This window comes from Schistocerca cancellata, chromosome 1 (assembly GCF_023864275.1).
Source record: "Schistocerca cancellata isolate TAMUIC-IGC-003103 chromosome 1, iqSchCanc2.1, whole genome shotgun sequence".
Taxonomy (NCBI): domain Eukaryota; kingdom Metazoa; phylum Arthropoda; class Insecta; order Orthoptera; family Acrididae; genus Schistocerca; species Schistocerca cancellata.
The window spans coordinates 667430395-667443773 of record NC_064626.1 but is presented as its reverse complement, the minus strand read 5'-3'; the positions used below and the strand labels follow the sequence as shown (position 1 = coordinate 667443773).

The window sequence follows — 13379 nt, the reverse complement described above, 5'->3', positions numbered from 1 at the left end:
TATGCTGATAATTAGCCATCTACAGACCATGCTTACCCATTCCCATACTAGTTTATCTTGTAATCTGTATCTGCAAACTATTGTCTGCGTCCTATCATGCAACAATCTGCACAAGACAATGATAACACCAGTTAACAGACACAGACTGACCTGTTCAAGTGTATCGTGTGCAGAAATGAGCTGATGAAAACTTACTAGCAGCCAAAAGTGGTCATAAAAGCTGATAGAGACCATCAGTAAACTTGGTATGCAGCTTTCAGTAAGTGAATGCATCTCTCTCCAACTGTTAAAAGAACTTCATTAAAAAAAGATAATTTGTACATTTTCATTGTGTAACCAGATCAATGAAATGAAACTGTGACACAATGAAGTGATTGTTTTGGGTTACTGTTGTCACTGCATTATTTGAACATTTGAAATAATACTGATAATTCATTTGACTGATCTCTTTGAAGCAAATTGAAGGAAAAATGAAGGAAGTATGATATTTGTTTCATCTACATATATTTTAATATTCTTCCATAATTTTATGAAGCACAATATCAGCAAAAAGATTTGCTACAAAAGCATTATTGTTTCAGAATCAGACAAATTGAATTCCACACTATTAAACTTTGATGCTATTGAATAACATGCAAAATCTCTTGTAAATTGAGTAGGAGCTTGTTAAATAGTTGGTGTAGAGATTAATCTTCTTTGTAGTGTAGAGTGTGGAGCGTTGTTGTCTTAATGCTTCTGTTGTTAGCATGTTGTAGCTGTGGTTAATCATGTAACATTTTTAGGGTCTGCAGGAACTTGGCCATAACATTTCTGCACAACAAATAATTAAACTCAAGGTAAGAGCACTGGCAAAGCTTTAAGTATGATGCATGAATCCTGCATGGTAAGGGGAAGCCACAAAGAATTGTTTAAGTTAAAAGTATTTATGTTCAGGTAATATGGTTGTACCCTTGAAAATATTGTAGTTGACTGATAATGCATGCTGTTGTGTGTGATAATTAATTATATCTCATATATACCTTTGCTTATTGATTTAAATTTGATTGTAAGAAATTTTGAAAAGAAAATTTAAAAAATTCATGCATTTGTTGTTTTCCGTTCAGTGCATAATTCTAAACAAATTTTGTGACTTGTTGGATTGTAAGGCCTGTAGTGTAGCATCATCATCTTACCTCTCTCTCTCTCTCTCTCTCTCTCTCTCTCTCTCTCTCTCTCTCCGTGTGTGTGTGTGTGTGTGTGTGTGTGTGTGTGTGTGTGTGTGTGTAGGGCAAAGAATCCATGAAATGTCCTTAGAAGAAGAAAAGACATGTTAGTGAATAGACACTAAACTAGCTAGAAACTTGGAACTGGAAGAAGCATTAGGGAGAAAATATAGTACACATTGATAAAAACTGGATGATGCAATCTAAACATTATGGAGGACATTAAATACAATATACATGCAAAAATGAAAATATTAGCTGAAAACAGGAGTTTACAACATCAAACCAGTGGAAAGAAAATAACAAAAGAAGTGAAAGTTTTTTAAAACATGTCTTTAAATGAAAGAACCATTGCTCTTTTAATTGAGGTTTACAAGTGAAATCAGGATTTGTACTTCGTATGATAGTTGCTAACAATGTTTTTGAAACATATTCCTGAAGAAACTAATTTGTTGCATTCCATTTGCTTTTGATAAGATTATTTGCATAAGATATTTAAAGGACAGAGTCTGCAGCATGCTTCAGTATACTCTTATATTCAAGAACTTTGAAATGGATGTGGTAATAAACCAAATACATTTAAATTGCACAAAATTACTTCAGAATTATTTGGAATTTGTTAGGTTGAGCATGAGCAACTTCCTATTCTGAACAAGACTCACTCACACTTTGTCTTCCAAAGAAACTTTCATTATTGCTTACATGGTGGTACTTCATGTAGTGAATACTTATATTGTGATCTTATAATGCTGAAACTAAGTGCACACAGACAAATTATTTTTATGATATTCACGGATTTGGTGTCAAAATAATTTTCAAGTGTTGAATTGTGTGTGGAGAACAACATATTATGTACTCATTTCTTGAGAAAATAATATGCATTTTCAGTTTCTGTAGAAGACGGCAATACAGGAACACCGTTATTTCTGCTGCACCTTTCATAAACAAATGTTAGCCTCAGCTCGAATTGCTCTGACTTTACCTTCCAACAAGGTAACTTAGAATTATTCATTCCTGCTTCCTCATAAGCCATATTACTTAATGCTCTTTGTGTGATTAATAATGCTGTACAAAATTTGCTCATACAGTGCCAGCTGGTCCTTACACTTTTGGTGACATCAGTTATTTGGGAATTAATTCGTGGTCTAAGACATATTTTGGTGCATAACATTTTTGCTCCTGCAGCAGTAGATATCCTCAGAGGTTATGGAGGTGTAGATTGTTAATTCTCCAATACAGACTTGCCCAGCTGGTTTTGTCTTGTATTGTAGATGACATCCTTAGAGGTTACGAAGACATAGTAAGTTTATTTTTCCACATAAACTTACTCAGGGACATATTAGAGTCAACTAACTACATCTTCATAACATCTGATGGTCTACCACAATGTAGGAGATGAAACATTCAGAAGAAAATATGCCTTAGGCCAGATTCTCAGAAAACAATTCAACAAGAACTGTAAGTTTGTAGTTCCTGTTAAAACATAAAACATCATTTATCATACAGTTAGGTATGATCAGTTATTATTGATTTTGCTGTATTAAGTGTACTGCAATTAATTAAAGGCAGTTTTACACAAGACATATTTCACTTTTATAGTGTCTACTTACATTAATGTGAACATCTGTCAAAAACCTGAATAACCACATTTGCAGTGTGGCCTGCTGTGAGACATGCAGGAAAAGAGTCACTGAGGTTCTGAGAAGTACTGACAGGGATATGAAGCCATGCCAGCTACAGTGCCATGGCCAGCTACACTAGGTTTCTCAGTTTAGGATCAGTGGCACAAACAGCCTGATCAAGATGTTACCACAGATTGTCAATCTGGCTTAAATCCAGGGAGTTTGGTGGCCAGGGGAGTATGGTAGATTCATCGGTGGTGCTCTTCAAAGCATGTGCATACAATGTGTGCTGTGTAACTTCTTGTATTGTCCTTCTGTTAGATGCTATCATGTTGAGGAGTCATTCTGGTGCTTTTCGAACCACACACGTACACTGTGAGCTGTGTGACATATTGCATTGTCTTACTGGTTGATGCCATCATGTAGAGGAAATATAAACTATGTGTGGGGGCGGACATGGTCCCCAAGTATAGATGCACGCTTGTTTGATCCATTGTGCCTTCCAGAATGATAATATCACCCAGGGAATGACAGAAAAAGATGCCCCAGGTGATAATGCTCCCTCTTCCTACCTGGACCATACTGACAGTGCTTGCAGGGTGTTTGCTTTCAGACATTTCACACTGTACATGCCAACAGTCATCTGACCAGTGGAGCATAAAATGGGTTCCATCTGAAAAGGCCACATCTCGCCACTCAGTGCAGTACTGGTGTGCAAATTCCAGCCTTCATTGCTGATGAACAGCAGTCAGCATGGCTGCATGAACCAGGTACCTACTGTGGAGGCTCAAATACAGCAACGTTCGCTGAGTGTTCATTGAGGAGACATTCTTGCTACTCCTTGGTTCACCTGGGAGGTCAGTAGCTCAACAGTTGCACATCTGTTCACCTGTACACATCTCTGCAGCCATCATTCACCTTTGTTATCTACGGCCAGTGGTGCACCACAGTTTCCTCATTGCCAGTTTTGGATTGTGCTGCTTTGCTGAGCATAGTATACTTTAACATGAAGGCAAGCAAACAGCTTACAAACTTAGCTGTTCCAGAATTGCTTCTGCAATTGGCTTGAAACCCAGTGATCATGTCCTTTTGGACATCAGGTAAATCATTCTGTTTCCACATGACGATAATGACTGCACTGTTTTATGTGTACCCCTGACGTGCTTTATGTACCCTCCACTGCTAATGCTACCAACTGCTGCCTTTGAGTCATTATTGCACATTGACACTGAACATGGGTGGGTGGTCACATTAATTTGTTTAATAAATTTGTCTGGTGTAAAATACTTTTGAGTTAATTGTAGTAAGCTTACGATGGCAAAACTAATAATAATTGAGCTTAAAAGCTACTATGGAAGATGGCCCTGCAGACAAACATATGTAGGTATGATATTAAGAAAATTTATTTTATTGAGCAGTTGATATTATAATATTTACTATATTGTGTTATGAATAGATATGTAAACTGGAACAGTAGTGAATGTCTTTGTGCTTGATACACAGGGTGAACCTGGTGAACCTGGACCACCAGGCCCACCAGGACCTCAAGGCCCTGAAGGTCTTCCAGGTCACGACGGGCGACAAGGAATTCCAGGAGAACCAGGGCCACCAGGGGAGAGGGGGCCACCTGGTGTTGCTGGACCACCTGGAACTGCAGGCAGTCCAGGTGTACCTGGTCCTCCAGTAAGTTATACAGCATTTTCCACTGCAAAGAATTGTCGTATTTCATATACAAATTTAATATTTGTATCTCATATTGTTGTATAATTTTTACCATTAATGACTATGACAATACTGACTTTTATTTGATGCAGAAAGCTGAGTGACATTTTACCAGTCAGAATTGTGGACTGCGCACATTCTTCGTTGCAGATGGCATGCCACCATTATCATTATTGCATTTAACTCTCTCTCTCTCTCTCTCTCTCTCTCTCTCTCTCCCCATTTTATCAGTCAAGGAGTGCTGCATATGCTTCTCTAGATGATAATACCTAAAACCTTAAGTGTAATTTTTCTGTTGTGCACTGAAAATCCTTAGCGATTATTTTATGGCCATGCACATCGAGTAAAATAGGTGACAGACTGAGGTTTTACATGAAGTGTAGCAACTTAATTCATATTTCAGGTAGCACAACAATACATAGCTACAATCCATTAATCAAGAAAGTATATCTCATTCAGCCACTTTTCATTTTCAGTCAATCCAATCATGGAGGAAAATTGTAACGGATGTGAAATGAGTTAAGGTGTAGGTTAACAAAGTTTAGCAGCAGTCAAATACTATATTTATATGGTACTGTTGTGAAACTCCTATGAAGTATTTCTGCTTACTTAGTCTATATTTAACACAGAATAATGAAATGGAATGCTACTATTTTTATTCATTCCTGTATTCATTCATTCAGTCATAAAAAAAGCTACTGTCTCCTCTGCTATATTGAACAGCTCCTCCTCATTTCCCATAGGCAGTTCAATATTTGTATGACCACATTGATATTTATCTCTAACTATAGTCATCTTTGCCCCGTATTAACGAAAACCTGTTTGCATGAACTTTGCCACTCACATGCAGCTAACAGGAATCTTTGCATTCAATATGGAAATAATATAATTGGTTGAGAGCATTTCTAATTAAGTAAGTTTTTAATTTTGTTTCAGATTATAGGTATTCACAATTCCTTGCTGTATACCACTTGGAAGGTTGTTGATAACTTTTGAAATACAACACAGAAACTCATTCTGAACCTGGAAAAGTCTATATGGATAGTATTTTTGTGTCTTTTGTTGTGGTTGAGTAAATCACATTTTAGCTCAAACTGATGTCTGTTATTACCAATGAATGTCATCATTAAGAGAGTGAGTGTAAAATATCAAAGATCTTCAATGATCTTTGAAGAGGTCTTAAGAAGTGGATTTGTGTTACTCACACAGTATTTACTCATGTACTGGATGAATGCTTTCTTTACTTAGCTGGATGCTACAGAAGATAATTCTGTAACATAAGAGACAGTGAAAGTGTGTGAAATAGACAAACACTCTAGTCTTCAAGTCAACCCATGAGAGATACCTCTAAGCACAAAAAATGCCAAACTGTGGCTCTTCGCTAGTTTATCTCTGTTTTGACTTCATTTTAACTCTTTTTTCCTGCTGGATTAGGATTTTATGCTTAATATTTTTACAGTGAAGGCTTTTGTGACCAGATGTGTTAGCTGGTAAATCATTTGTGTTATATGGTTGTGGTCTGTGAAACTTTTTCATACCTGATGTTTCATCCAGAGCTGTCATTGGGAACAAAAATATTTGGAGGACCACAAACATAAAACCTGGAAGATTTACCAGCATCTAATATAATGTTTAGTTTATTGTGTGACCATTAATGTACTTTTAGAAATGTATGTGCCTGGGGTATGTTTAATTGGAGGTAATGTACTTTCTGTCACCTAAGGTCATTTGTAGTAATTTGCGTATTCATAGTATTACTCATTGTGAGATGAAGACTTTAATTATTTTGTACAAACCAGATGCTGGAATGTTCAGCTACCTTCTCATCTGTGTCTGGTTTAACTGAGTTTGGGTATATGTTTATTATGTTAATATCATTGACAAACATTACAGCTTTTGAATAGTCCATTAAAGTGATTAAGAGGGGGAATAGACCAGAAACTAAATCATATAGGGCATCATATTTTAGGTTCTCCTGTTCTACCATTCATTAAAGTGATCCTGTGATTTCTGTTATGGAGATATAAATCTATCCATGCAAGAAGGATGTCAGTAATTCCAAAAAATTGTAGGTATTTTGGACAACATAAGCAAAGCCTATGGAAGTTTAAAGAGTATGTCAGCATTACAGTTTCCTTGTTTAGACCTGGCAATAATTCAATTGTGGGGCCATATGTGGATTTTACATGAAGAATCCTATATGCACGCCAAACTAAAGACTAGGTAAGACTGTAGGCTGTCAAAAATGAGTCAGTATACAGAATATGATGATCCTACACCAGTGTCAAATTGTAAGGAATTGAAGACTCATAAGATGCAGACTAAAAATATATGCAAGGAAACTCTCATCATGCAGGCTGTCATAAATTTAGATAAGGAATACTTATTTAAGAATAGAAATATTAAAGTAAGCATCAGGTGCAGAAAAAACAAATGTTATACAGATATAAACAAATGGGACAGTTATTTAATAAAGATACTTATACAGATAGCAAATGATGTTGCAGATATGAAGCAAACAAAATAAAATAAAATGCCAGTGGAAGAGGAAATTGTTAAATAGGTGAGAGTTTCTAGTGAATGATAATAGAATGATTGAAACAAAACTGTTCTTTAATTTTCCTAGGAGAATGTGAGAAAGATTTAAAATGATAAGAGATTGAAGAAAACAAAACTGGAATATATGTTGGATGAATATCATGTCTTACAAGACTCTCAGACCAAAAACAGAAGTAACATAACATTTGTAATGAAGGAGAAATGACTTATGCTATACATCACTCATTCTCAGTGTGGCATAGAAAGGAGTGAGACATTCAGCCATAAATTTTTTTACCATATACCTAGAGGAGTAAAGATTTAAACAGATAAGAGAATTAACTGTCATCTAAAATCATATCTGATTGATACCTCATTCTACTCCATAGAATAATGTATTATTTTCAAATAATATTTTGTGTGTGTGTGTGTGTTTCAGAAAGAGATTGAACATAGTTAAGTATAAATCAATTTATGAAAAAGAAAAAGCAACTAAAGGTAATGCCATATTTTTCACTGAGAAAGCATACAATAATTATAAAACTGACTTGTTACACATCATACAGAGAGGTCACAGTTGCAATACATGGAACATATAAATGGCTAAACTAAATTATATTGTAGTTCAAGATATGGTAAGAAACGTAGATAATTATATAGTGAAACTAATTTTATTCTGGAAGTAATGTCAGAAGACACATGTAAAGGCATTAAAAGAATGAAAAACGAAAGGTGCAAGATATTTGCTAAACTTAGAAAAAAAAAAAAAAAATCGGGCAGACAAACAGACTGGCTTTAGAAGTGGTTATAGTACAATGGACTATGTGCACATTTTCCACAAAATGATTCCAGGTATGTGATGCATGGGGCTGAAGGCTGTAATACCTATTTCATTTATATATTTCATTGTATTTATAGATATGTGGAGGAGACCTTTATTCAGCAAATGGCTGGTGGTCGCAGTGGTGGTGGTGATGCTGATGATGATGATGACATTGCTGTTGTATGACATTCTCTCAGACTGTTTTGATATCATAGAAGAAATGAAATAAGAGTTAAATAAGATTATATTTTCTTATCGAGGGTGGCTACTTGTCTAGAAGACTAGAAAAATTGGGAATTCTCAGAGAACATAAATTTATTGAAAAAATCAGAAAATCTTAGGGAAAAGGGTGAAAGAGCCAGGAAATTCTCAGAGACTAGGAGGAATTTAACTGCTTATGGAAGGAATCAAATCTACATAGTTATTTTGTTACAGATCACTCTGAGATTCTGCTTCAGAAACAACTGGTTGTTAGCTGTTTGTTGTTGGTTTGATTGTTGCTGCATCCAAAATGCTGCAATGTTGTCCATTGGTTCTTGGACTCCAGTTTCGTTTGCCTTTGCATGATTTTGTGTGTGACAGAGTGTAATTTGTGTGTGAGAATTTGTGGCACAGTCGTGGATTCATCATTCACATAAAATCAAAGTATTTTAATTTTTAAAAAAATAGCTATAACTGATATTTGTTCACAGTGTCCTGAGTCATGGCTCCATAGTTCTGGGTTGGCAGATGTTGATGGAAGTCTATTGAATTTGGTCCACTAATGTTTTGTTTCTGGCTGCTGTCAACACAGGAGATCTAACAATACAATACTAATGTATACCATAACTGTAACAAAGTGATGTAATGCCATGCTGTGCAAACCAGTGCATGCAGGTGTAGTGCTTGCACTGTCCATTATGATGCAGCTTGCTGCCCCCAACCCACTGCCCTTCCCCCCTTGCAATGAAGGTGGCATCTCTACTACTCACTGGGGCACTGTCTTATACTCGAAAAAGATATGGCACTGTGATGTGTTTCCTGTAATGTTTTGTTCTATTAGGTTACTGGACAATTCAAATATTGCCTGAAGGGCTATGGCAATTACTCCATATATCAAGAAATTCATCAAGGGCATGAAAAGGACAAATGTGAACCTATCCACAAGAGCTACAGAGCAGTTGTAAAGTATGCAAATGGTTCGTTGTTGCAGGCAAAATTCATATTTTTTTTATTTTCTTGGCTGTTGGTGTGCAATCCTTTCTCCAAAAATTCCCATTTTATGTTCCATTAGTTTCGTTTCTACACACATCCTTACCTATGATTAGCAAAATTTGATGAAATGAGTAATGAAGCATGAAATGTTGAGTAATGCTGCATTGGTAGAACATACGGACATTAAAAATGACAGTAATTCACTCCCAGAAAAGATTGTTTCTTTGAAGTTAGATATTTGTAGTGAAGTGAAGATGGTTAATAGCAATAAGATAGCCAAATGTCTTAGTTTCAAGGAAGAATGAAATACACTGCTTCAAAAACTCATCCCTAAAACATTTCTCTGAATTCTGACTTAAATGTTGGTCAACAGCTACAAGTAGTCTTAATAACATTTTTGGAACTAGGAAATTAGTTTAATTTCCTTTTGAGACAGAAGCAGCTGAATAAACTGTTCCAATACTTGTGGAAAATAACGGACTTCAAAATTCTTTTGCATGAGTTCTGTGAACTTATAACTTGCTCACAAGTAATGTATGCATTTAGAATGTGCATTTATCCATCAAACCAGTTTTATCATTTCCAGAGAGCCTTCTGGATTACAAATTTGCAAACTTCTTGCAGTCAGTTAAAATGATAATCTGTCTCTTCTACAGCAACACAAATGTAGAGCAAGGGTTCTCTGCAAATGCAGTGTGCTTGTTTGAGAATGTGAAAGAAGAATCAGTTGTTAAATGTGTCAAGTCTGTGATGTTGTCATGCAACAAGGTGAGATAGAGAATGTAGCCCTAATAAAATCTCTTCTATTCAGTATTAGAAATACGCATTCTTTGCACATTCAACATATGGAGCATTGTCATAAAAAATTGGCTACTGTAACATATGAGGCAAATACACTATAAATATTATGGTAATCTGATAATTTTATCTTTTGGACCATCTAACAATGTCTGAATGAAACACAATTTTTGTGCCGTACATGTTTCTCCTTTATTCTCTGCAAGGCATCTTCAGTCGCCTGCAATATGTATATATTTTTACTATTTAGTTTATAGTTTGGGGCAGTGTACCTATAGGTTATAAACAGTTCTGGTGGTTGGGTTTTGTTATGATGTAGTAATATTTTTTTTAAATTCTACTTTCATACAGGTTGTGTGGATGATTTTCTACATCACATGTTACTGTTCCATTTTTGGTGCTGTTCCTTTTCTTATAATTGCCACTTGGTCTTTTTGTTTTCCACATTTCACAGCAGTAGGAACTAAACATTTGTTTTGATGTGATGTTTTGGTTTGTGTTGCCAACTGTCGGATGTTATTGCCAAAGATTGAATGTTAGTGCCAACTTTCAAGTGTAATTTTTGAGATGTGTCTGATCTGTTTGTGTGTGTGTGTGTGTGTGTGTGTGTGTGTGTGTGTGTGTGTTTTGTGTGAAATAGTATTTGTTTTGGTGAGTTTTCTTTTCTTTTCTTTTCTCCTCTTTCTGTGTGTGTGTTTCCAGAAGGCAAAGGGAGGGGGATGGGGGGGGGGGGGGAGGGAGAGAGAGAGAGAGAGAGAGAGAGAGAGAGAGAGAGTGAGTGATTTTTTGTGGCTGCTTTTGTGAGAGGGTTGATTTTTATCTTATCATTTCTTTTGTTAAGTGTAGTAGGGAGTCTGTACTGCTGTGTGTTTGCTCATTTGTCATGTTTGTTTTCAGCAATGGCTTTCTGAATGTGGAAGTTTTCTTGCATTTGTATAAGGTATTTGCCATGGTTGTTTACTCTCATTATTTTCAAAAACAAACGTGATAAATGAGCAAACACAGTACAAACTCCCTACTACACTTAATAAAAGAAATGATAAGATAAAAGTCATTGCTCTCACACAAGCAGCCATAAAAAAAAAGACACACACACACACACACACACACACACACACACACACACACACACAAAGAAAAAAATGGAACAGGAACGTAAGATGTAAAAAATTGTCCACACAACCTTTAAGTAGAATTTAAAAAATATTACTACATCATAGCAAAAGCCAACCACCAAAACTGTTTATAGCCTATAGGCACATTGCCTCAAACTGTAAACTAAATAGTAAAAGTATGTACATGTTCCAGAATACTGAAGATGCCTTGCAGAGAATAAAGGTTAAAAATGTATGGCACAAAAATTGTGTTTCAATCAGTTGTAGTTAGATGGTCCAAAAGTAAAAATTATCAATATACCGTAATATTTATTGTGTAGTTGAAACTTAATCCATTGATTCTTATTGTCACTCTTCTACTTGATGAGATGACACGGGAAAGATGAACTTCTTTACTCTTCATAGGAATTTACAAAATGGGTGATGACTGACAGGACTTACCATAATTATTTGCAAGTTACTGCTAACTAAATGATAGACAGTTGCAGAAATCAGTTGGACAATATTTCTGATATTATTAATAATTGATTGATTTGAAATCACAAAAAGTCATTACATACTGGTATGCTAAAGATAAGCTCTTACTGATTTAAGAAGCTGTTTTAAGCTTCTAAAGTAACTGAACTGATATTTATACTGTTCTGTTCACTTTGAACACGCAGTAGATTAGTTTCTAAGGAAAAGTGCAAAGAAAAGGAATATTTATCTGGCCAGAAAATGGCAAGCACACATGGGCCCAAGTGAGTTGCTTTAATCTCTTTTTGGTAACATTGTTTCATTATTGTCACAGAGGAGATTGTGGTGTAAATGTTCTCCATCATGTCTTTGCATATTGACATCTGGGAAATGCTTCAAAACGCAAGAGTGGGATGGAATTCTTTCACTGCATGTAGTGCAAGACGTGGTTGAAATAGGTTTTCTACTGACATATTCATCATCATTAATTACTCTATCTTGATCACTGAGGGACTGACCTGAACAGAACAGTTCAACACTATGTTAGTAGAGAATAGTAGAAGACCTCTCTGAAATAAAGTCCATGTGGAATCACTACACACATTTATAATTTGGTGAAACTAGTCAGTGAGAGAGGTCCTCTCTTCCAAACACACACACACACAATACACACACACACAAAATAAAATTGCAGCTACAGACTAATTTTATTCTGTTGAATTTCAGGGATGAGAGAACTAGGACTAGTTTGCATCATATGAGTCTTTATATACAATGCACAGTGGTGAGATTGCAGAACTTTGTTGGTTTTAACATGAATACATAGTGTAACTGTAGTAACTTCATGTGTAAATAAGTATGCTTGTAGAATGACTATCACTGTAATCAGAAAACAGTTTAGAAATTCCATAAACAGTCCTAGGCCAAATTTGATTATGTACAGAAAGACCTGAGTGTGGAGACAAGTGAACATGAGAACACACAATAACAAAATGAGACCAAGTGCACTTGATTTCAAGATTATATCAGGTAGTTTGCATGTCAGTCTCTCAGGGTGGCACTGTCAGTGAGTTGCACATGCCGAGCCCGATATGGTGCTGCCTTCAATGTTTGATCGTGCTGGCTCCTGCCAGTTGGACCTGGGATGCCGGGCAGCAGTGCAGCTGAGTTGAATTGTCATGGTAGCAGCTGCCGAGGTGCTAGTTCAATAAAAGTGGTAACATAGGATTACCACAGTCCTCTCCCTTTTGAGGGGTAACTGTGAGACGATGCCACCCTGGCATCCCATCCCAACAACAAAAGGTTCTCAGGAAATTGATGTCATGAGCATTGTCAACTGTCACCCTTGGCAGAGACAGATGCTCCCTGTTGGCCGTGTTGGTGACAACTGGAAAGTAGGACTGGAAATTGCCCTGGTGGTGATGACTGTCAGGGATGGATGCCTAGAGCTGTGATGCTAGAGCGGGGAGGGGAGAGGGGCGATGCCAGAGCTGGATCTGTGGGGTCATCTTCTACCTGTTTTTGGGGGGAGTAGCAGGACCTGGCTGGGATGGCACCTGTAAACCGTATGGTGCCCTTGCCTGCTACAAAAGCCTGTTCAGACCTGGCCCTGATGCTCATGCAGAGGGCTGCAAAATCAGCTGATGAGGGTGTCATGGGCAAGGACGAGCTCAGCACAGGATGTAGGGCCAAAAACAGAGAAACTGACCCCAGGGACAGAGGAGAAGACAGCAACCCAGGCTCTGGGAAGAGAGAAGGCTCAGGGGCTACTTGCAGGGGCAGCGGAGGCCAGTCTCCTGCTGTCGAGTGTAGTTGATTGCTAAGGCGGACCACCAGCCTACCTTCCAGTGGCAGTGTGAAGACTCGTCACCCTGTTGGCTGTGGATGACTGCTGGAATCCAACGTTCAC

General features: G+C 36.9%; 1 protein-coding gene across 1 annotated transcript in view; it reads left to right on the top strand.

The window, feature by feature from the left end:
* The window catches only part of LOC126092594 (collagen alpha chain CG42342-like), a 614083-nt gene that overhangs the window by 66444 nt on the left and 534260 nt on the right, over nt 1-13379 (top strand). Inside the window, exons 7-8 of the mRNA XM_049908319.1 lie at nt 783-836; nt 4328-4507. Of these exons, the coding sequence (XP_049764276.1) occupies nt 783-836; nt 4328-4507 (234 nt within the window). The remainder of the gene's footprint in view (nt 1-782; nt 837-4327; nt 4508-13379) is intronic.